The 22,653-nt window shown below is 40.9% G+C and overlaps 1 protein-coding gene across 1 annotated transcript in view; it reads left to right on the top strand.

The window, feature by feature from the left end:
• AGBL1 (ATP/GTP binding protein like 1) overlaps positions 1–22,653 on the top strand; it is a 503,271-nt gene that overhangs the window by 436,956 nt on the left and 43,662 nt on the right. Inside the window, 1 exon segment of the mRNA XM_036843717.1 lies at positions 157–173. Coding sequence (XP_036699612.1) covers positions 157–173 — 17 coding nt within the window.

The raw sequence follows: 22,653 nt of genomic DNA, 5'->3' as shown, positions 1-22,653 counted from the left end.
TGGGACTGGTATCTGCCCTTGGCAACTTCCAATTTGGTGATGGGAACAGCATGAAAATTAATGGTATACGATGAATTATATGATATAGGTATGCACAAAGTATGGGGGAGAAAAGGAAGGACAAAGTTAAAATTAATATTTTGAGAGACACTCCAGTGCACTCTCTTTTTATTGTCCAAAGATTGTTGTCTATACATTCACATATTTTCAGTATGTGGTCCTTCCAAAATTAGCAGGCACTCAGCCATTGCTTATCTGTAACACCAAACCAGAAAATCCTAACTCCCTTTTGAGGATTTTTCAATATAGAGGATACAAAACACACCTTTGATATTTGTATCCATTTGGAAGCCATTCAGTTTTTCTCGGGCAGAGAATCTGAACCCAACTAAAAATCAAAAGAGGGCTAGAAAGAGGAATATTCAACAACATGGTGGCAAAGGGCTAATCTCAGATGCTGCAAGGTACCAGTGCAATGAACAAGGGAATGTGGAAATCTCTGCAGATTTGTTGCAGCCCCTTCTGCCAAGGGGTTCCCCCCCAACCCCTGCCCTGCCACCCCATCCTGTAATCTAATCAGAAAGCCGAAAGCCAATTTACATTTCTGTGGGGTTTTTCCCATCATTATGTTATTATTATTTTTTTTTAAATTTTTATTTATTTATTATTTCTGGCTGTGTTGGGTCTTCATTCCTGTGCGAGGGCTTTCTCTAGTTGTGGCAAGTGGGGGCCACTCTTCATCGCGGTGCGTGGGCCTCTCACTATCGCGGCCTCTCTTGTTGCGGAGCACAGGCTCCAGACGCGCAGGCTCAGTAATTGTGGCTCACGGGCCCAGTTGCTCCGTGGCATGTGGGATCTTCCCAGACCAGGGCTCGAACCCGTGTCCCCTGCATTGGCAGGCAGACCCTCAACCACTGCGCCACCAGGGAAGCCCCATTATGTTATTTTTAAAGTATGGTATTCAGCAGGCTACAGTGGCCAAAGAAGTGGGTCTTATTAAGAGAGGCAGCCCATTTGCAAGATACTGTGAAAGCAGCAGCTACATGAAAAAAAGGCTCAGAGGCAGGTGTTTACTGTAAATTCAGGGTGAGTCAACAGAATGACAAGATTGCCAAGAAATTTAATTTGATCTTGTGCTGCCTTAGTTTGTAAGCAGCTTGTATTTCGAATGAGGGGCAGACTGGGGGTGCTCTCCTCTACAGGGGTCAGAACACACCTGGACTATTGTGAGCCTTGTCCTCTAAAAGAATATAGCAAAAGTAAACCCCAAACCCCAAACCCAAACTAGACTCTTGCTGCTCTGCCTGCGAAGTGTGAGGGATAAAATCTTCACCCTGCTCTTTACCTCTTAGAAAGTTGTGTGGGGAGGGGAGAAGGCAGAGCCTGTAGACATTGTATCTCGACCAGAAGGAGACCGAATCACCTGCAAGGGTCTTCGAATATGCAAATAGAAGCCCCCAGAACTGAGTCTGAGAGCAGGAGCTGAAACAGTCTTTGCTCAAGTCTCTGCCCAAACATCTCTCCCCAGGAGGTCTTCCCAGATCTTCTGATTTTAAAGAACATCCACCTCCCCCCACACTCTACCTCCCCCACTTTTCTTCAAGTTATTTATTTATTTAAATTTATTTATTTATTTAAATTTATTTATTTATTTATTTATTTTTGGCTGTGTTGGGTCTTCGTTTCTGTGCGAGGGCTTTTTCTAGTTGTGGTGAGCGGGGGCCACTCTTCATCGTAGTGCACGGGCATCTCACTATCGTGGCCTCTCGTTGCGGAGCACAGGCTCCGTACGCGCAGGCTCAGTAGTTGTGGCTCACAGGCCCAGTTGCTCTGCAGCATGTGGGATCTTCCCAGACCAGGGCTCGAACCCGTGTCCCCTGCATTGGCAGGCGGATTCTCAACCACTGCACCACCAGGGAAGCCCCAATTTATTTTTTAATTGAGATAATAACCTTGAGGTTTATAACATTCTACAAGTTTCACGTGTACAACATTATATTTCTACTTCTATCTACCCTACTGTGTGCTCATCACCAAAAATTTAGTTTCTACCTGTCACCACACAGCTTATCCCCTTTACCTATTTTCCCTTCTCTCCTGCCTCTTCCCCCTCGGTAACCACTACTCCTTTCTTGGTATCTACATGTTTGTTTTTGTTTGGTTTGGTGTGTTTATTTATTTTGTTTTTGTTTGTTTGTTTAGATTATTCCACATGAGTGAGATCACACAGTATTCATCTTTCTCCAATCTGACCTAACTCTACCCTTTTACCAGCTTTAGTTTTCTTCTTAACACATAACAGTACTTGACAACACGTATTTATTTGTTTCCTGTTTGTCTCCTCACCTGGGCAGAGGCTTGCCTACTGCCTTCATTGCCTTATTTCCTCCTAGAGCTGTGTTTGACACAACCCAGGGATGTGGAAGGTAAACCAGAGAAGAATTTCAGGAGGTGGGAAAAGGGAGATTGTGATCTTGTGCGGCCTTGGCCTGCAGCAGCTTGAAGCAGGATGTCGGTTCCCAGCCAGAGATTGAAGTCAGGCCACGGCAGTGAGAGCGCTGAATCCTAGCCACTAGACCCGTGACCAGTGACAAGGCCTGGGCCTGTCAGCTGTGTAGAAATGAATTTCCACAGAGAGCCAGAAAGTAGTGAAGCAAGTAAAGTGTTTATTAGGAAGAAAAGGAGTACGTATGGATAGACACACGTGTGGGCTCAGAGAGAGAGTCGCACCATTGTGGTAGTTTGAATCACTTTTATGGGGCATTTCTTCCAGGTTTCCTTTGGCCAGTCATCTTGCTTTGCCTGGTTCTGAGTCCATATTTGGTTTATCTCAGGGTCCTCCCATGTATGTGAATGCATCTCTTAGCCAAGATGGATTCTAGTGAAGAGGCCTGTGGGTAGGTTGACATCACTTACTATGCAGTGGCGCCCCCTCCCTTTTTGACCTCCAAGGAGCCTCTCTGCACATGTGTAGTCGGGAAGGTCTCCTTGACTTCGAGAATGAGGAATACATGGTCTTTTATCTCTTATCTGAGCAAGCCTCAGCTTCTCCTCCCTCCTGCTATTTTGGAGTATTCGTCCACAGAGGACAAACTCCAGCTGTTCAGCCTGGGGCTCATCCATCTCCTGCCTCAATTGCATTGATTAGAGTATCAATTACCACAATATAATAAGAGAAAAAAGAAAACTAGTCATTGGATTGAATTGGTGGTCACCGTGAGATGTTTCTGTGAAGGTTGGGGATGTGCAGATTGCAGAGGGTTAAGTGATAAATGGGAGACGAGACAGGAGTGGCAAGTAGAGGACACTGTCTCAAAAATGCCTGACTGACGGGTGAATTCAGAACTCATACCTCTTGTCTCATTTTGTTATTGACTTGACTTGCTGTTGACCCTGGGAAAGCTATATCATATGTTTCCATAATGCCAAGTCATTTATTATTTCTCCAAATTCATAGATTTAGGAACATTACCGTGTTTGACTTTATATAGACAAAAATAATCAGTTGATTAATGAATTTTTACCCTTCACTCATAAATGTGTCAGATTTTAGACATTTACATTGGCTGTCTACCTCCACCCCAATTTTCCCACCTTTTTATAAATTATACTTAAAGTTGATTTAAGAAGGAGAAAAAGAAAGAAATCTAAAGGGCTATTCATATATCTTTAGATCTTAATTATAAAAAAGGACTATCTCTTCTGTCTCCTCCATCACCAAGAACAATTGCTAGCTGGTAGGAATTTGTGTTGTAATACTCTACTATTAATAAATATTATAATCACTTTCCAAGTTAAGTGTTGCTTCCTTTTATCTCTCTCTGCTCAAATGTGAGATTAGCTCAGTCCCTTCTTAGCCTTGGAAAGCTACCTTTGGCCTGCCCTGCCCTTTGATCTGTAATTTCTAATTGCATTTCATAAGGGGTCCTGCTTTTACACAATTTATTGACCCTTTGACAGGAATTTGGGTAGTGTCATTTGACAGAATTGATGTTTCTTGCAATCTGACAGCTGTTTGGATTTCAGTCGATAGCTGAGAACAATATTCCTGTGACCTTTCAGAGCCACTTTTTTCTTTTGCTTTAAGGAGCAGGCACAAGAGGTTTGAAAGAACTGCCCAAACTGACTTTGACAGTTGGAAAAATGTTGCCTCTGACTAAAGTACGAAGGACTTTATGTTCAAAATCTAAAACTCTCTAGAAGACAGTTGAGGATGAGAAACTGCATGGAATTCTCATCTACTAATTAATTGTATAAGTGTTGATACCCCATAATTTATGGTAAAGTCTGACAATTGGAGCTCCAGTTAGTAATGTAAAATTTCAGTTGGGTTGATGAGAATATGGTGTCACCGAAATCATAACTGCAGATATTTTATATATTAAGTGAAATTGTATGAAATTTTTGTTTTCAAAGATTGAAAATGGTTGATAACATCAATTGTATATGGTTCAACTTTATATCACACACATGCGAGCCTGGGGTGGGGTGGGGAGAGAGAGAGAGAGAGAGAGAGGGAGAGAAAGACTGTGGAAGAAATTAATTTACTGTTTTGAAATGCAAGTACTTGGCAACAGAACTTTGATAGGAAAGTGTTGTTTTGCCACTTAAAACATGTTATTGCTATTGGATCCATGATTATACAATATTAGTGGAACTAATATTTACTGAGGGCTTCCTATGGGTCAAATATTTTAAACATTTCATTTAATCACAATATTTCTGGGAGGTAGGCCTTTATATCCTCGTTCTGAAGATGCAGCTCAAAGAGAGGGAACAAGTGTCACAAAGCTACAAATTGATGAAGCAGGGCTCACCCTACAGGATGCTTCCACCTAAGACTGACTCTCCCTCATGCACATCTTGGAAACTGAAGTCTTGATGGAAATTCAATCAAGGGAGCAGATTATGAACCACAGAATGACTCTTCAATTCCAAACTGTGCAGGAGGCTAAGTTTGATGCCACAGAGGAGAATTTAAATTAAAAAGCAAGAGGTAAAAAAAAAAAATTAAAAAAAAAAGTTTCCATTGTCTTGCCTTTAAATAACTGCAATTTTGGTTAAGCAAAACAGGATTAGGCTAAGGTGATTTAAAAGACCCTTCCCCACTCTGGATATGATTTATTAAATCTAAGATGACACGGGCAGATCTATTAAGGTCATGAAACAAATGGAACTAAAACATCTTCCTCCAGGTTTGGTTCCAGGACCACCCTCATTAGAATCACGTGGGTCTTTTATTAAAAATATAGATTTCTGGGCTCCAGCTCCAGACCTACAGAATGAGAATCCTTAGGGATAGAGCTAGGGAATCTATATTTTGACTATCTTTTCCAAAAGCCTGGCATTGAGTAACTGCTGTATAAATGAGTATTAGTACTGTAATATGAATACTACTAATGATTCTTAGACACCTTACATTTGAGAACCACTAAACCAAAGAGTGTAGTGTAAAGAATACATCCAGGTGTATTTGATACGGAATACCTGTCCTTAATCAGAAAACGGGAAGTGGATCACATCTCGATCTGATGTAATCTCTGGCAAAGAGTTCAGAGTTTATTCTAAGAGCTCTTATTTTGTTCTCCATGGATCCTGCTGCATCTTGCACTTCTCTATTTCGCTGAACCTCTGACATTAACGCTTTCCCTTGGGCTATAAGTACTGCCCTTATTTTATAATTGCTCCTCCCCTTGGACCTGAGAACAAATGCAGGCAGTAAATGTCACTAGAAACCATTTAGAGGAGTGGTCCCCAACCTCTTTGGCACCAGGGGCTGGTTTCGTGGAAGAAAATTTTTCCATGGACCGGGGCGGGGGCGTGGGGATGGTTTTGGGATGATTCAAGCACATTACATTTATTGTGAACTTTATTTCTATTATTATTATTACATTGTAATATGTAATGAAATAAGTATACAACTCACCATAATGCTGACAGGAGGCAGAGCTCAGGTGGTTATGCGAGCGATGGGGAGCTGCTGTAAATACAGATGAAGCTTCCCTCACTCTCCCACTGCACACCTCCTGGTTATGCGGCCCGGTTCCTAACAGGCCATGGACGGGTACCGGTGCATGGCCCAGGGGTTGGGGACCCCTGATTTAGAGCTTAAAAGATTACAAAATATGACTTCAAGAGTCAAAAATTTTGTGGACCCTTCTGTGATTAGGGCCCCAGGCATCTGTGGCCAGGGGAAGCCCTGATCTAGTTCAAACCTCTTCATTCATTCATTTATTCATTGCAAGGCCAATATATATTGAGTGCTACCATGAGCAAGGCACCATGATAGGACCAAGAGATATTTATTATCAGTTATAGTGTCAAGCACATAATAAGTACTCAGTAGATCTTTTTAAAGAGATGTGACATCTATCTTCAGCAAACCTACAATGTCTTCCATGTATAAAGACTTGACTATACTTTATGTCTGGCCTAATATCAAAGATCACCTGTGAATGGAATGGAAGGTCCTCTTAAGATCTAACTAACTCCTGACTTCCAGTTTTTCCCTTTCTCCATGCTTATCTCTCTTTTAATATCCTAAAACAGAATGAAAAGTTCAGTGGAAAATGATAAAGTGCGGATTTCAGTAGCTTTTGATATCACTATTTCTTGGGGAGAAAAGTCACATTTCTAGGTGACCTTTTTAGTTAATTCACAGCTGGGAGAAAATCATCCTTAGTGTCTTTTCTATTTATAGGTAATTAGACTCTGCTCGTAAGCATGGTCCTATGCGGTGGGCTGTGCTATGGGGGTAAACAGAGGTGGGATATGGCTCTCATCCTTTTGACCTCTGATTCCCAGACCCTGGGCCACAGCAGCTAGTAGAAGAATGACAGCAGACTGTGACAAGCACCAAAATAGCATCCAGAGGAGAGAGGGCTTACTGCTGACCTGAGAATCAGGGAAGGCTTCTCAGGGTAGGAAACATTTGGATTAAGCCTTATATTTTATATGATCAGGACTTTGACAAATGGAGCAAAGGAGGCCATTTCAGGTGGCAGACGCCACATATGCAAAGCAATGAGATGTAGACGCAGATGCACATGCAGAGAAAATGGGCAAACTCTTGATTTCTACAAGGTTCTACTCCTGGGTAGATCTGTACGGAGTTAAGTCACTTTTATTTGATCAGAACCCAGTCTTTCCTGATCGAGGGTTTTCCAGACTCACCAGTCTTGGCCACACAACTATTCTTCCAGACAAGCAGGGTCACAAATGACCTTAGAGTGTTTTTATTAAAACAGTGTGGTCTCCAGTAATATCACTTATTTGTGAATTTCCCAGATGGAAAGGGGACCCCAAATTGGTGGTGTCAGGTACAATTCCCATCAATAGAGGATGAAAAGAAAGGTCCATGAGGTCACATGCAGTCTGTCTCTTGAGGATCAGGGCAGGAGGATTCCGGAATGTATTCATTTTCTTGCAGTCTGTGCAGCACAGACTTAACGTATTTACATTTGTAAAGCACCTTTCCTCAAAGGAAATGACTTCACTTGTGGAATGGCAAAAGGTCACTTGGAATCTGAGTTATGTGGAGACGCAATAAACTTCATGCTGTCAGGAAGTTTGCCCTGAGGCTCCTCTATGGTTTCCTCCCACTTACCCACTTGCCTGCATGGGATATTCTAAGCAATTCCACCCTTGCCTCCGCGCTGGCCTCTCCCCCACCCCCATTTCCTCCCAGGGCTTCCCCAGTGACCTTAATTATCACCTCGTCAAGTGCACATATTTATCGCTTTTCATCTGTCCTCAGAAATCAATCCATCCTGCTGCACGTAGCCCTTTGGTTTAACCCTTTCATCAGTTTCCTACCTCGCGCTGGTGCATTTCCACGTCCTAGTTGGAAAGGACTCGAGAAAATAATCTATCCTCACATTAGATCCTCGTAAAAAGGGACTTTGCAACCTACCAGCTGTGTGATTTTTCCACTTCTGAAGCTGAACTTCGGAATATTAGCTCTTTTTTTCCCTCCCCGCTACAGCGTTGCATGACCAGTCTAAATCCCACTAGCTGCCCGTGCCCATGTGTCTCTTCTCACGATTCTTTTTCAAGTTTGCTCTGTGCTTTGAATATTTCTCTTCAAAGGCAGCCGCTGCTCTTTCCCTCCAGTTAAGTCTCCTTTTATTATACTCTGCTCTCTGGTTGCTATTGCTGGTAAGTTCCCCTGCCTGTCTCTTCTTTTCTTTCCTGGCATTTGCAACCCTTTCAGTTTGGAATCACCGGAGAATTTCCTTCGTGTGAGGTCATCTTTTGCACGTAGGGTATGAATATAGATGATAATACGACTAAAGGTAGCAACCATTCTTGCAGATTTTATTTTGTTATGGGGCTCTGCTTTTAAATCTTTCTCTACTGTTATACTGTGCTGAGCAAGGACGGCGCTCTGTTGTAGGATTCAGGGAAGCCAACTGGGCTGGTGGGGCAAGTACAGGATTTGGATTCAACAGATCCAGGTTCAAATCCTTGCTCTGCCACTTACCGCCCAGGGTTTTGTGTTAGTTAAATAGGTTACAAACCATCAAAAACTGGACAGCTTAAAATTATTAGCGTAAGTTCGTGTGCCCGACACACAGTGAGGCCGAACAAACCGAAATGCCAGTTTGGAGCAGAGAAAGGTTTATTGCAGGGCCAAGCCAGGAAATGGGTGGCTCATGCCCAAAAAGCCCCCCGAGGTCCCTGAAGGGTTTCTGCAAAGCATTTTTAAAAGCCAGATGAGGGAGGAGGGCCACAAGGCACGTGATCAGCTCATGCACAGTTCTCTGATTGGTTGAGTGTGAGGTAACAGGGCGGGGTCACAGGGGTTAACATTATCAGTCCTTAGGCTCTAGGAGGCCTGGGGCTATGTGCTCATGGTCATCAAGTAGTTAACATCTTCCATCTGGGGGGGGTGTTCACATCTGTAAAACAACTCAGGAAATATGCATCGAATACTGTTTTCTGGGTACTTCAGATAGGAGCTAAAGCAGAGGATATGGGGGAAGGGCCTGTCCCCCCTCCCCACCCAAAAAAGCCCCATAGAGTCCTGCTTGGTTACAAAATGAAAGAAATGTATTCTCTCATAGTTCTGGAGGATAGAAGTCCAACATCAAGGATTGGTTCCTTCTGGAGTCTGGGAGGGGAAATCTCTGCCACGCCTGCTTCTTTCCCAGCTTCTGGTGGTTACCAGCAGTCCTTAGCCTTCCTTGGTTTGTAGACACATCACTCCAATCTCTATCTTCATCTTTTCATGGCTGTGTCTCTGTGTTCTCCCTTCTTATTATAAGAATGTTGGTCATCAGATTTAGAGCCCATGCTAAATCCAGTATGATATCATCTTAAGACTTAATTACATCTGACAGGACCCTATTTCTGAATAAGATTACACTCACAGGTACCTGTGGTTAGAATTTGGGCATGTCTTTTTAAGGGACACTATTCAACCCACTATAACCTTAGTCAAGTTTTTAAATCTCAAACAGTTTTGAGCCTGTTTCCTCATCTACAAAATATGGATAATATTGCCAACCAGAATAGTTGTTGAGGGAAATAAATCACAAAATATCTGGAAATCCCCTAGCGTTATAGTGGGCATATAGTAAGTCATCAGTAAATATTAATTTCCTTTTCTAAAATTCCAATGACTCTTTTGGTATGGCATGTTAGAAAACATATGTGATCTTATTTTACAGATTGAAAAATTAGTTGTCTCAGATCTAGTGCTATATGACTATAAGAAATTGAGAAATAAGTTTCCCTCTAATAATTCATCTGCAAGACAAAGTTGGAAATTTGGGGGAAGAAGAGGTTCAGACAAAAGCCAGGCAGGCCTAATTCTTTGAGTCAATAAATATTTATTGAGCACCTACTAAGTACTAAACACTGACTAAAAGAGACAAGAGCCCGGGCATCATGGAAAAATGATAATAAAGAATAACACAATAAATATGCAACATAACTCCAGGTTACTATAAATAAATAGAGAAAATAAAGCAGGACAAAGGGATGGAGCATGGTGGAGGGCAGGGGGGAAGGTGAGTTTTGAAAAGGTAACAATGAAGTCAAGTTCTGAATGAAGCGAGGAGTCATTCCATGCAAGGGGTTGGGGGGACACACATTCTCGGCAGAGGGAATAGCAAGTGCAAAGGACCTGCGGCAGAAGGAGGAAACAGACAGCCAGGACATCTAACGCAGCAGGAGGTGGGGTAGAATTTGGAGGAGGAAGATTACATAGAGCCTAGTAGGACAGGGTTGAGATTGGACCTGTCACAGGTGCTGAGTAAGATCCAGTATGGCTGGCAGCACAGTGTCCAAGGGGAACAGCTACCATTGGCTGCAATTTGGAAAGACAGCCAGCAGTGTGGACGGAAACCACCAGAGCTGGTTCTCCTGACATTGGGCCATTGTCTAGGTTACATAGAACTTTGCCCTCCTTCTCCAACTCTAGTCTCTCTCTCCTGTCCAAACTGTTATCCAACTATGGGAATATCACCATCTCTGGATAATTGTTCTTGTTCTTTTTATTTTATTTTATTTTAATCTGATAGAAGTAGATGGTAATACTCCAAGACACTTCGAGAAACCAGCATAGAACAAAAGATGCTTTTCAGACTGTCAGTTCCTCCAGTACAAGCGACATGATAGTGCCTTTCTAAATAATTTCACAAAATTACAAATCCTGTTAAGTGAGTTTACTTACACTGGTAGCTGTTGTGTCTCTTTGCCTGAAGCTACACTCTGTTGTGGTTTGTTGTGTACTTCACCGGGAAGAGGCCAGAGTTAGAGTTAATCTCATTCCAGCTTCATGTCCTGCGGTGCTCAATTATTTAATAAAAAATACTTTCTCAAAAGAGAAAAGCAAGCATGAAAAGATAAAACTGGTAGTAGAGGTCTTTCCAAAAGGGAAAGAAAAGACACTGTGAGTATTGGGAGGAAGAAGAGAGAGTGAAGGAAAGCTGAACAAAGGCAGGGCGAGTCTAGGAAAGCACACAGGTATGTGAGTAGTGAATAACATTGTCTCCTTGTGGTCTAATGAATTTTCCTGCATCAGTGCACACAGGTGAAATCCTGTCTTCTAAACTTCTCTAGAAAGGCATTGAGAGGTAGGGTTCCTTGTTCCTGCTGTTGGAGACTGACTATATAGCAAGAGCAAGTCAAACTGTAATTGTATTTTAAAAGTATGAGGTTAACTTGTATTGATAGATCAGATCTCATACAATAGCACAGTTACTAGCCCTTGATCAAGCTGTTGGGCATGGCCATATTCAACATTCGGTAACATTTATAGAGCACCTACAGTATACAGTGAGCTTGATGGGGTGGGTAGGGAGCTATGGAGAGAAGGACATGGCCCCTGCCATCTGGAGGCATTAAGTACTGATTCTGAGTCATTTCCTGTGGTTTTCACCTCTTCGGTTCTTTTCATCTCCTCTCTCTTGGGGGTGTTCTGGATTAACACCAAAAGGCCAAAAAATCTAATTGGGGTGGAAGTGGGGCTGGGCATTGGAGGAATACTGAGCATGTGCTGAAGTCAGAAGGCTGAATGTTCCACAGACTCAGGCCAACAGCTCTCACTCCGCCTGTACCCGTTCCCACATGCTCTTGGTTTTACTAAGGGACACTCTGCTGTGATGAGCCCACCTGGCCACAGGGTGTCACAACTGCCCCAAAGACTCCCAGACATACTCAGGAGAGAAGGTCTGAAAGGTCAGACTGCAGCTGCCTGTAGCCCCAACTCCTGCTACGTGAGTCAGCCCTGAGTCAGCCAGCTGCTGCAGAAACCATGCAAAACGTTTCTTATTGCTGCCAGGGCCCTGCCAAAATGGCTCCAAAATTCCTCCCTAGGCCTTGAGAGGCTCCCTGTATAACAAGAGGAGGGGATCTAAATGCTGGCTTCCCCCATGGGTGGGGTGAGGGTATTCGAACAGCCCAAGGCCTGCTTAGGACTGTCTCCCTCATTGGCCTTCAGTTAATCAGACCCAGTTTACCCTTGGAGGGATTTGCATCATTTACCTGGAGAAGGACCTGTCAGGGAGCCAAGAGACAACGATTTCAGTGTTGGCTCTGCTTCCTTCAAGCTGGTGATCACAGAGCCGGGCCTTGGTTTCTTTATCTGTGAAATGAAAGCAAATCTTTTCAATTCCAAAGCATTAGAGAATGATCTGTCATGTGTTACGTTGTTAGATGTTTCAATTTCATTGTCTTATTTGGCCTTGATAGCTTCTAAGGTAAGAAGAATTAGAGTAACCCCTTTCTACAGACACAGAAACTGAATTTCTGAGAGACTAGAAAAAGGTAATGGAAAGGTCATATAGGGGAGATGTTTCATCCAGATCTGCCTGGGTTTATTACACCATAATTAAGATATTAGTTGACAAACCATATCCAAACCTCTTATGAATCCTGGGAACCAAATGTAAGACATGATGAAATAAAAGGCACAGAGGATAAATTTGAATTAGGCTCTGTAAAAGGTAAATTCTGGATCTTTGGGATAGAAGCTAAATTTGATTTGTGAATCAAATGTTAAGAACAAAACAGGATTATGTGTGCAAAGGAGAAATGGGAGAAAGAAAACTAATTTCAATTACGTTCCACCAATATTTAATGAGTTTCTCTCCTGAGAAACTTACTGGTTAGGGCAGCAAAAGACATGCATCTCTTGAGGGCAGATGATAATCCAGCCACACCAATATCCAGGTTCAAAGGAGATTAACAAAGGGCTGGCGAAGAACAAGCAAGGCATTTTGGGAATTCGACGGAGAAGGAAATCATACCCATTGGTGGAACTAGGTCAGCACCATGGAGAAGGTGTGATTTCAGTTGGACCCTAAAGAAGAGCAGGGTGGAGCAGGTACAAAGGATGAACTAACTGAAAGAAAGAAATACATAAACAGAAGTTAAAAAAAAAAAAAAGCTTACGTTTGGAAAAGTTTTATTGGTGGTCTGTTTTATTGAAGTTATTGGGCACATAGGGGAGATAGACCTGGAAGAGTTAATTTGGAATCATATCATAGCAAGTCTTCTTAAAAGGCAATTTTGAGCTTGGTAGACAAGAAGGAAACAGAGTTTTGAAGCAAGTTAGCAATGTAGCTTTTACAAAAAGTTCTTTGTCTATTGTACCATAGTGGATGGATTCTGGAGGCTGGAGATGAGGCGGCCAGGTAAATGTTTAGTGAAATAACCTTTGTTAGAGATAAGGAGAGGTTGAACTAATTTGGTGGCAGTGGGAGTGAAAATGAGATGTTAGATTCACCAAGGTATGAACTTGAGGGCTTGGTTTCTGATTAAATACAGGTTGGGATATTGGAGAAAAGGTAAAAAGAGGCCGAGGTTTTGAGCCTCCGTGGAAAACGAAGGTGCTGTTAAGAGAGGCAGAAAAGTCAGGAGGAGTGAGAATCTTCGAGAAAACTAACAGTAGGAAGTATATAAAGAGAAGAGGAGATGGATACAAATGAAACACTAGGGAGAACTTATATGATGGAATGAATGTGAGACAGTAACGCTAATGGAAAAGACAGAAACCACCAGCTGAGGCACAGAGTTACAAAAGAAGAGAATTCCTAAGCAAGGAAGAGGCAAGGTCAGTAGTGTCAGGTGCCTGGGGGATTCAGGAGGACTGAGGCGAAGCCCCTAGATGCGCTCATGAGAAAATCACAATGGCTTTCGATGAGGGTTGTTCTAGCACCACTGCCGTTCTCTCTGAACATAGAGAAGCTCTGTTGAGCGTCTACATTCATAGCATCCAACACAGCATCCCGCCCATCGAATGCGTTCAGTCAATGTTTGCTGAATGGAGAAAGGAAGACACACCAACACAGTGCTGTGTAAGAAAGCTGTAGGCATGGATATGAAGTTGTTAAGGAAGGAGTGGCTTCTGAGTAAGAGAGCGCAATGGGCCTCCTCTGTCTTTCCAAATAGTTCTGAAGGGGGAGACAGAGGCAGCTTGGGCTGTCACAGTCCTTGAACTTGACAACACATTGCCTGTGGGGTTGTCACATGGACTGCTGGGTCCCACCTCCAGAGCTTCTGACTCAATAGGTCTGGGATGAGTTGCCCAGATTTTCATTCTGACAAATTCCTGGTTGATGCCGATACTGCTGGTCTAGCTACCACGCTTTGAGAAGCACTGAGCTACTGAAAAGATCCCTGGATACTTAGTTAAAAGATCTAGAATGAATCCCAATTCTTTCCCTTATTTGCTGTTTGATGTTAGACACGTCTCTGCTGATTTCCTCCTATGCAAGATGAAGATCTTGCCTGCGACGTAGGGCTAATAGGAGTGTTAAGTGAGATCTATCGCAGAGTATGTACTTAAAACACATTCGCTGAACTCAAATTATGAACAATTTTTAATAAGACAGAGACTCGCTGGAGCTTAAGGAGGTAGCATAGAGGAGAAAAATATTTTTATTTTGCTTATTTAAAAAGAAATGGAGAGATCTGTGCATGTTTGTGGGCAAAAGATTTGGTCTGAATCAACTTATCTCTGTGAAATAGCAGATGATTTCAGAGCTGGCATGAATCTTGCATCAGTCTGTCTGTCTGGGTGAGCAGGACGTATAAGCCTGAAGGCAGCTTTATAATTTTGCTGGTACAAAGTTAACTGAAGCACCCGAACCACACACATTCAGAAGGGGAAGGATAAAAGGAATCACCCTTTGAGTCATACATAGATGTGTAATTTGTTTCCAATAAAAATGCAGATGAGGCTGCAGCTGGATAACCATTAGCTTGGTTCAAGGTACAAAGGTTTAATTTTTTTATGTTTGTATTTAGTCATTTTTATGATACTGACTTCCCAGCTCACTTCTGGATAAGTCTGTGCAGCACTGAAACAAATGCCAAAGAAACAGAAAAAACCCTCTTAGAATTTCCCGTCCATATTTATAGTGAGTTGACAGATATTGCATTTGCGTCGTTTCAGGCCCTAATCAGTTCATTGTTAAAAGGAAAAAAAAAAAAAAAAAGAGAGAGATAGAGAAAAGAAAACAGATGAAGAATAATTTGTATGGGGCTTCTGGTCATTACCCTCCTGTTATAACTCTCATTAGTAGAATGAATTAGCATTGCATTAATACATAAAGCGATAGAGGATGCTGCCACACAAACACATGCAAAAAGATGCTTATTCTGCTTCAGATACATTGCTGCCATTTGCTTGCTAAATTCAGCTTCTTTACTTTTTTTTAATTTAGTGCTTTTAAGAGACTAAAAGGCTCTCCTTTGATGGATTCTCTTTCTGTGTGGTCAGGGTGCAGGCCCCAGGGTAAGAGAGTGGCTATAGGTCTGTCCAGCTGTGTTGTGTGTAAGGGATATTCTGTGCTTGCTTGTGCACCTTGGGTATTACAAATCCAAATCCTTCACACCCTTTCCTTCTTCTTCTCTTGGCTGTTGACAAGATAGTGGCCCAAGCGCAGACAGAGAGAACCAGCCTGTTCCTTGAGAGTTTTGGTGTAATTCAGCTCTGATGGATTGTGTCACTGAACTACTAGGGACTCCTGAATGGCTCTGCCATGGATAATGGATTGAAATGGAGACTGAGGGCAAAACAAAAGCTCCCCGCACTCCATCGCCTACTGAGACGAGGGAAATTAGAGGCAATAGTGCCAAGGTGAAACAAACATTCATCTGGGTACCCCTGAGATATTGTTACAAAGCAGATCTGCTTCCACAGGCTCCCATGGATACGGATGCTGTTGGTCCGCGAAACACTTTGAGTCACCCTGACCAGTGATGGATTTCAGCTCCTTCAATTTAACTCTCTGTCTTCTGTAACAAAAACAACTAGAATTTTGCTCAGATAGCTCCAGAGAACCATGTAGTTTTTCTATCAAAGAAAAAGAAAATGAATCAACAGGGTTGAAATCATATAGGAAAATCCCCTTGAGAGTTTTCCCCCAAGGTGTAGAGGTAAGTGAGAGCATGAGGTAGTGAGAGCTGTGTAGAGATAACAGTGGAGTTTGCCTCATTTTTCATTCTAACCCTAGTTATTAATTTTTAGGAAGGGTGTCCTTATGTCACAAGTTCCTGAAAGGAAGCGGGAGCAGACCTGGGTTTGGGAGAAGAAAAAAAGTCACATTTATCAGCACGCTTTTTGTGCTAATCTTAACAAACATTTCAGGTTTTAATCTTAGCAACAGCCTTAATGGGTAGGTAATGTCATATATCAAAGATAAAGGAACTCAGAGGGGCTTAGAGAGATTCAGAGAGATTGAGTGACTTGCCCAGAGCCAAGTTACTAGGAAGACCTATAGCCCATGTTCCTTTATTTATAAAAAATACTGCTTCTGACTTATTCTTTGAGACCTGTAGTTTGGTTTGAGGCCTACTAGTATCTTTTATTTATGGCTTGCATCATTTCCCATGAGATATGTGTGGCAGCCTGAATGCCAAAACTTCCTGGAAGGCTAAGCACACATCCCTCATAGGATGCTGGGAGGTTTCCTAGTCTCACAGGAGTCCCCAGGAAGATGTACAAAAAGGCTCGTAGCTAGGGGGTCAAGTGGCTCCTCCCACCTGCCCCCAGGTCCTGGACCTCTTCCTCTCTGAACTGCTGTCCTTCCACAGAGCTGATGGCCTCCTTCTACTGCTTCTGCCTCCACCCACTCCTGTTCCTTCTTTTGCTGAGGATTTCCAGAAACTAGCAGTCTTCCCTTGTTTCCATTGGGTTCCCTGTTTTTCTAGTAGTTTTGAAAGTTAATGGGGTACATTTGAATTACATAGTTGCCACTCAAGACAATGGAAGGAATTTACCTGGATCACACAAGCCATTCAGATTGCTCAGGTCTTGCTCCTGGATGTCAAGATTCCCCCATGTCCATCCTCAGAACCGTGGCAATAACTACATCTCATCATATTTGTTTGCACAAGGGCTGCCTTCATTGTGGGTTCAACTAGCCTGTGATATTCTTTAGGTGAGGTTGCCTACAAGTTACAGGATCTGAACAAGTATATTAGTTACCGCTACTCTTAAGATGCATGCATAATATTGGGGTTGTTCTCCACCAGCATCATTTTGTTTTCACAGTTACTTTAAAATTATTTTATTTTATTTTATTTGCTAATGTTATTGCTGATTTCTTTCTTATCCTTCTTGTCATTATGGAGATGATTTTGCTTCAAACTAACCATTCTCTGCTCACTTGCACTGTTCAATTATTAACCAAAAAGCCTACAAAAAAACCAAAAGCAATATTTGAAGACAATACGGATGAGAACTTTCTATATTTGATGAACATAGTGAAACTTAACAGTAGGTAGACACAGTCAATCCACAATAAGTAAAAATAAATCTTAACACATTGTACTTAAACACATTGTAGTAAAAATTCAGAACAATTAAGAGAAAAAAATATCTTGAAGACAATTAGAAAGAAAAGATAGCAAACACCTGTTAATACTTATAGAGAAGAGGTACATATGTACAGAAGGAGAGCTGGGTTGTGTAACACTAAGTTGATGAAATTTAGGTGAATCATTACCTTTCATAGCTTCTTACATACCCATTAATTATTGTCTATATTATTAAGATATGCCAGATTGGTTTCTCTGTGTTTGATTGTACCATGAATTATTGTTTATGTAATCTGGTCACATGCTCCAAATTTAAAAGAAAGAAATATATATCAAAAGAAACATGGTTGTGAAATAAATTAGACTGTGACATCTGACATCATGGACATTCTTCTATGTTCTTTATATCCTGGAAAGTACTTAGCAGAATGCTTCACATGTAGTGAGTTCTCAATAAATAAACACTGCTGAAAGAATGTTAGAATCCTTGATCTTCAGCAAAATTCTTATTTTAAATTTCCTTCATCTTTAGATAGATAGTTTCTAAGTGGGATGTATTAACCCCAGGAAAGTAAAAAGAACCATTCTCTGACATCTTGGAAGAAAGTCTTCGAACGTCTTTCTCATATTTAAAACATATTTTTAGTGGATGTTTTATACAATATATCCTACATTTTTACTGTACTGTATGTAAACAACTTCATAAATAATCCATTACACTTAAAATAGGTGAAAGTGCAAATGCTAATATGTATGCAAAAGCCGAAGTATTTGGAATGCAAATCAATACCACCAGGAGATAGCACTTCACACTCATTAAGATAACTAAAATAAAAAAGACAGACAATAACAAATGTTGACAAGGATGTGGAGAAATTGGACCCCTTGGTTGGTGAGAATGTAAAATGATACAGCCACTTTGGAAAACAATCTGACAATTCTTTAAATTGTTAAAAATAGAGTTACCATATGACCCAATGGTTCCACCTCTGGGGATATATGCAAAAGAAATGAAAACATATGTCCACACAAAAACTTGTACATGGATTTTCATAGCAGCATTATTCATAAGAGCCAAAAAGTAGAAACAATCTAAAAGCCCAACAACTGATGAAAGAATAAATAGAATGAGGTATATCTATCCATACAGTGGATATCATGACGAGGAATGAAGTACTGACACATGCTACAACACAGATAAACCTTGAAAACTTTATGCTACATGAAAGAAGCCAGACACAAAAGGCCACATATTTTATTATTCCATTTATTTGTATATTTATATCCAGAATGGTCAAATCCACAGAGACAGAAAGTAGATTAGTTGTTGCCTGGAGCTGGGGGGAATGGAAAAATGGGTAGCAGCTGATAATGGGTATGAAGTTTCTTTCTGGGGTGATGAAAGTGTTCTAACATTAGATAATGATGAGGGTTGTACAATTCTGTGAAAAACAAAACACTAAAAAACAGTGGTTAAAAAAAAAACAAAAAAGAAAGAAAAATGTGTTTGAAAACCACTGCTGTAGGTAAACTCACACAAACTGGTTGAAGCCAGTATAACTTAGAAGATCATGAGAGTAAAAGTATTCAGTTCTATTTACATTAGGTTGCCACATTTTTTTCTCTTTTTAAATAGCACAATCTCTAAAAGATGTTTTTCTTTAAATTATCCCTATAAGCTTTGATTTAACAAGAGATGTCATGTTTCATTTTGTGTGTGCTCACAGTGGTCTAAAAGGAACCCCACTGGATGTACATTGAGGAATTAGGACATGCTGCATAAAACTGTTCTGTGAATTAGAAGAAAAACAATTTTATTAGATTTGTAATCTGTTCTCATTTAAGGGACTGTGGAGAATAGAGAAGAATGAGTTCTTCATATTTTCTTCTATTTAAGCCTGGAAGGCTCAGAGTTTACCCATTATTCCACTTCTTGACCTGTTTTTGCATGGCAGGGAATTCCCACCCACCCCCCCCTTTTTTCTCATTTCTGAGTAATTATCAAGGGCAAAGTACTGTTGGCTTGAATTGTCATTCAGATTGCTGTGGCGGTAACTTAAAGGAACAGCAGGTAGATGGCACTGTTTTAGCTCCCTGGTTGGAGGCTAATCTAATAAATAAATCCAGTCTAATATCTGGTATTCTTTCCAGAGAGATTACTTAAGGATCCTGATGTGTTTGACAGTTACCTTGAGTTCTTACTCTGGAAAAAGTAGTTCCGTAGGTATGCTGGTGCTGGAAGTAAATCCAGCTTTTGTGGGGACTTCAACTGAATTTGGGAGATCCTCTATAAGAAAAAGATTACAAGTTTTAAATATAAAAATACTTAACAAAAGTGAATTTCTATTTAGAGAGACAAAAGACATAACAAATCACACAGGTAAAATGCTGCCAAACCCCACCAACATGAAATCTAAAAAAAAACAACTCATTTCAAACTTTATGTCTCTCCCCTCCTTCCCAACTCTCACTGCCAGGTGCTGTAGGATGTATTTGGAACACAGTAGAATTCCTGGCCCAACTTTCATGTCACATCATTGGGTGAGTCAGCAAGTTGGAAGCAGGAGAGTTATTGGAAGCTCTTTCTATACCAGGATGGTAGCTATGACTTAACTATACAAGGGATTCACTATGAACCTTATAAATGGGTACCACTAGCCAGAAAGTAAATATATCCCAATTCAACCCCTCCTGAGTGTGATGCCCAAAATGCCATGGGCACCACCTTACCACACCACAGAAGGGGAAACGTGATGGAGGGAAGTGGGAAAGTGACATTATAAGAAAGGAGACAGAAGGCAGTGTTAATTCATGGCTATTAAAATTCCCACTTCTGTAAATTTTACAATAGGGCTGTGGGAGGAATCTGTTAATGAGAGGTTTGAAGCTTAAACTTCTTTAGCTTCATGGTAAATATGTCTCCGCTGACCTCTCCTTTTCAGAGACATTTTGCAGATATCCTTTTTTTTTTTAATCTTAATTTTTAAAATATTTATTTATTTATTTATTTTGTTGCACCAGGTCTTAGTTGCGGCAGGTGGTCTCCTTAATTGTGGCTTGCAGGCTCCTTAGTTGTGGCTCACTGGCTCCTCAGTTGTGGCACATGAGCTCCTTAGTTGTTGCATGCAAACTCTTAGTTGTGGCATGCGTGTGGGATCTAGTTCCCTGACCAGGGATCGAACCCACGCCCCCGGCATTGGGAGTGCAGAGTCTCAACCACTGTGCCACCAGGGAAGTCCCCAGATATCCATTTAAATAAATCTGCTTTCCCCATTTTAACTGGGCAATTTCATAGGAATAACAAGTTCATAGGACATTTTGAAACATTACAGTTTAAAATTGAGGGACTACAGAAAAAGAGGCAGCATGAGAAAAGTATTCTTTAATATATCAAGATATATTTTCCTAGAATATCTCCCATTTGTGGTACAGAGATGAAAACATTTTTTCCCCTCATAAAATACATTTTAAAAAATCCCAAATCCATTGTAATGCCCTCACTATGGGAGTATTATTAGATTACTGAGTCATTATGAGTCAGCAAATCTAAATCTTATCATATTGTCTTACAGCATCCCATGGAACCATCACTATTATATATTTAAAAAGACAGGAAAAGATCACATTCTTTAATACATTTAACCAGAACACTGTAAAACCATCTCTAATGACTCATAGGCACAATTCAGTTGTTTCATCTGTTTAAGACATATATATTCGTGCCAACTACATGTAGGTCTTTGCTAGGCCTAAGGTGAATTTAGAGATTTATAAGACACAGACTCTGTCCTTGTGGAGCTCATAATTCTTTTTAAGCAGAACAAGGCATGTATTCAGTTAACTCTAATAAAATGCTGGGTAGCAGGTAGATATGAAAAAACAAATAAATAAAAAAAACCCTGTGGAAATTCCTAAGAGGGAGAATATCATCCATTTATTTGAAGATGGAGGGGTGGACAGAATACATCTGGTCCCTGACCTCACAGAGTTTATAATCTAGTGGGGAAGACGTGCATTAAATAATTCCACACGCTCATGACTATCTCATTGTAAACTGCGATGTGTTATGAAAAAATAGATTTGGGAGACAATAAAAGAGGACCCTGGTTAAGATTGGAGGGTCATAAAATCTGAGAAGTTGACACATCAGAGAGAGCTGAGTGTTGAGTGTGAGTGATTTAGGTAGAGGGGGTAGAATATTCTGGGCAGAGAGATGCACAAGTGAGAACGGTTCTAAGGAGGGGAAAGCTTGGTTAGTTTAAGGAACTGAAAGAAGGTGAGTGTGGCTGGATTACAGTGCCTGGGTGAGAGCAGCATGAGGTGGTTCAGAGAGCAAGAGTAGAAGCTAAATTCGGAAGGGACTTAACAGGCATGTTAACAATTCTGTGCTATGGGAATCCTTTGGCGATATTAAACAAAACCAAACAAAACAACAACTCGTGTATGATACAGAGTGTGGATTGGAAGCAGAAAAAAAGTACTGGCAAGAGGTTGCTGGAGGCATTCGGGGAGAGACTGTGGTGACTCGGACTAGTGCAGAAGCAACGAGGGTGGAGGGTAAGAAGTCATCGATTTTGCATGTGAAATTGACAAGACTTGGGTATGGATTGGGTGGGGAGTGAAAGAGAAGGATCATACTAGACTGCTTGTTTTAATATTATAAACTTTTTTTTAATTAAAAAAATTTCATTGACGTATAGTTAATTTACAATATTGCATTAGTTTCAGGTGTACAGCAAAGTAATTCAGATATATATGTATATACATATATATATATCTGAAAATATTTTTCAAATTCTTTTCCATTATAGGTTTCTACAAGACATTGAGTGTTATTCCCTGTGCTATACAGTAGGTCCTTGTTGTTTATCTATTTTATATACAGTAGTGTGTGCATGTTAATCCCAAACTCCAAATTTATGTCCTCCTCCCCCACCCCCTCACCTGCCTTCTATCCCCTTTGGTAACCATAAGTTTGTTTTCTATGTCTGTGAGTCTATTTCTGCTTTGTAAATAAGTTCATTTGTATAATTTCTTAAGATTCTACATATAAGTGATATATGATATATATTTCTCTGTCTGACTTACTTCACTTAGTATGATGATCTCTAGGTCCATCCATGTTGCTGCAAATGGCATTACTTCCTTCTTTTTTATGGCTGACTAATATTCCATTGTATAAATATACCACATCTTCTTTATCCATTCATCTGTCGATAGACATTTAGGTGACTCCCATGTCTTGGCTATTGTAATTAGTGCTGCTATGAACATTGGGGTGCATGTATCTTTTCGAATTAGTTTTCTCTGGATATATGCCCAGGAGTGGGATTGCAGGATCATACGGTATATATTATAATCTTAACTTTGTGACAAGAC

This window comes from Balaenoptera musculus, chromosome 2 (assembly GCF_009873245.2).
Source record: "Balaenoptera musculus isolate JJ_BM4_2016_0621 chromosome 2, mBalMus1.pri.v3, whole genome shotgun sequence".
In the NCBI taxonomy this organism is placed as follows: Eukaryota; Metazoa; Chordata; class Mammalia; order Artiodactyla; family Balaenopteridae; genus Balaenoptera; species Balaenoptera musculus.
This window is presented reverse-complemented; position numbering and strand designations above follow the sequence as displayed.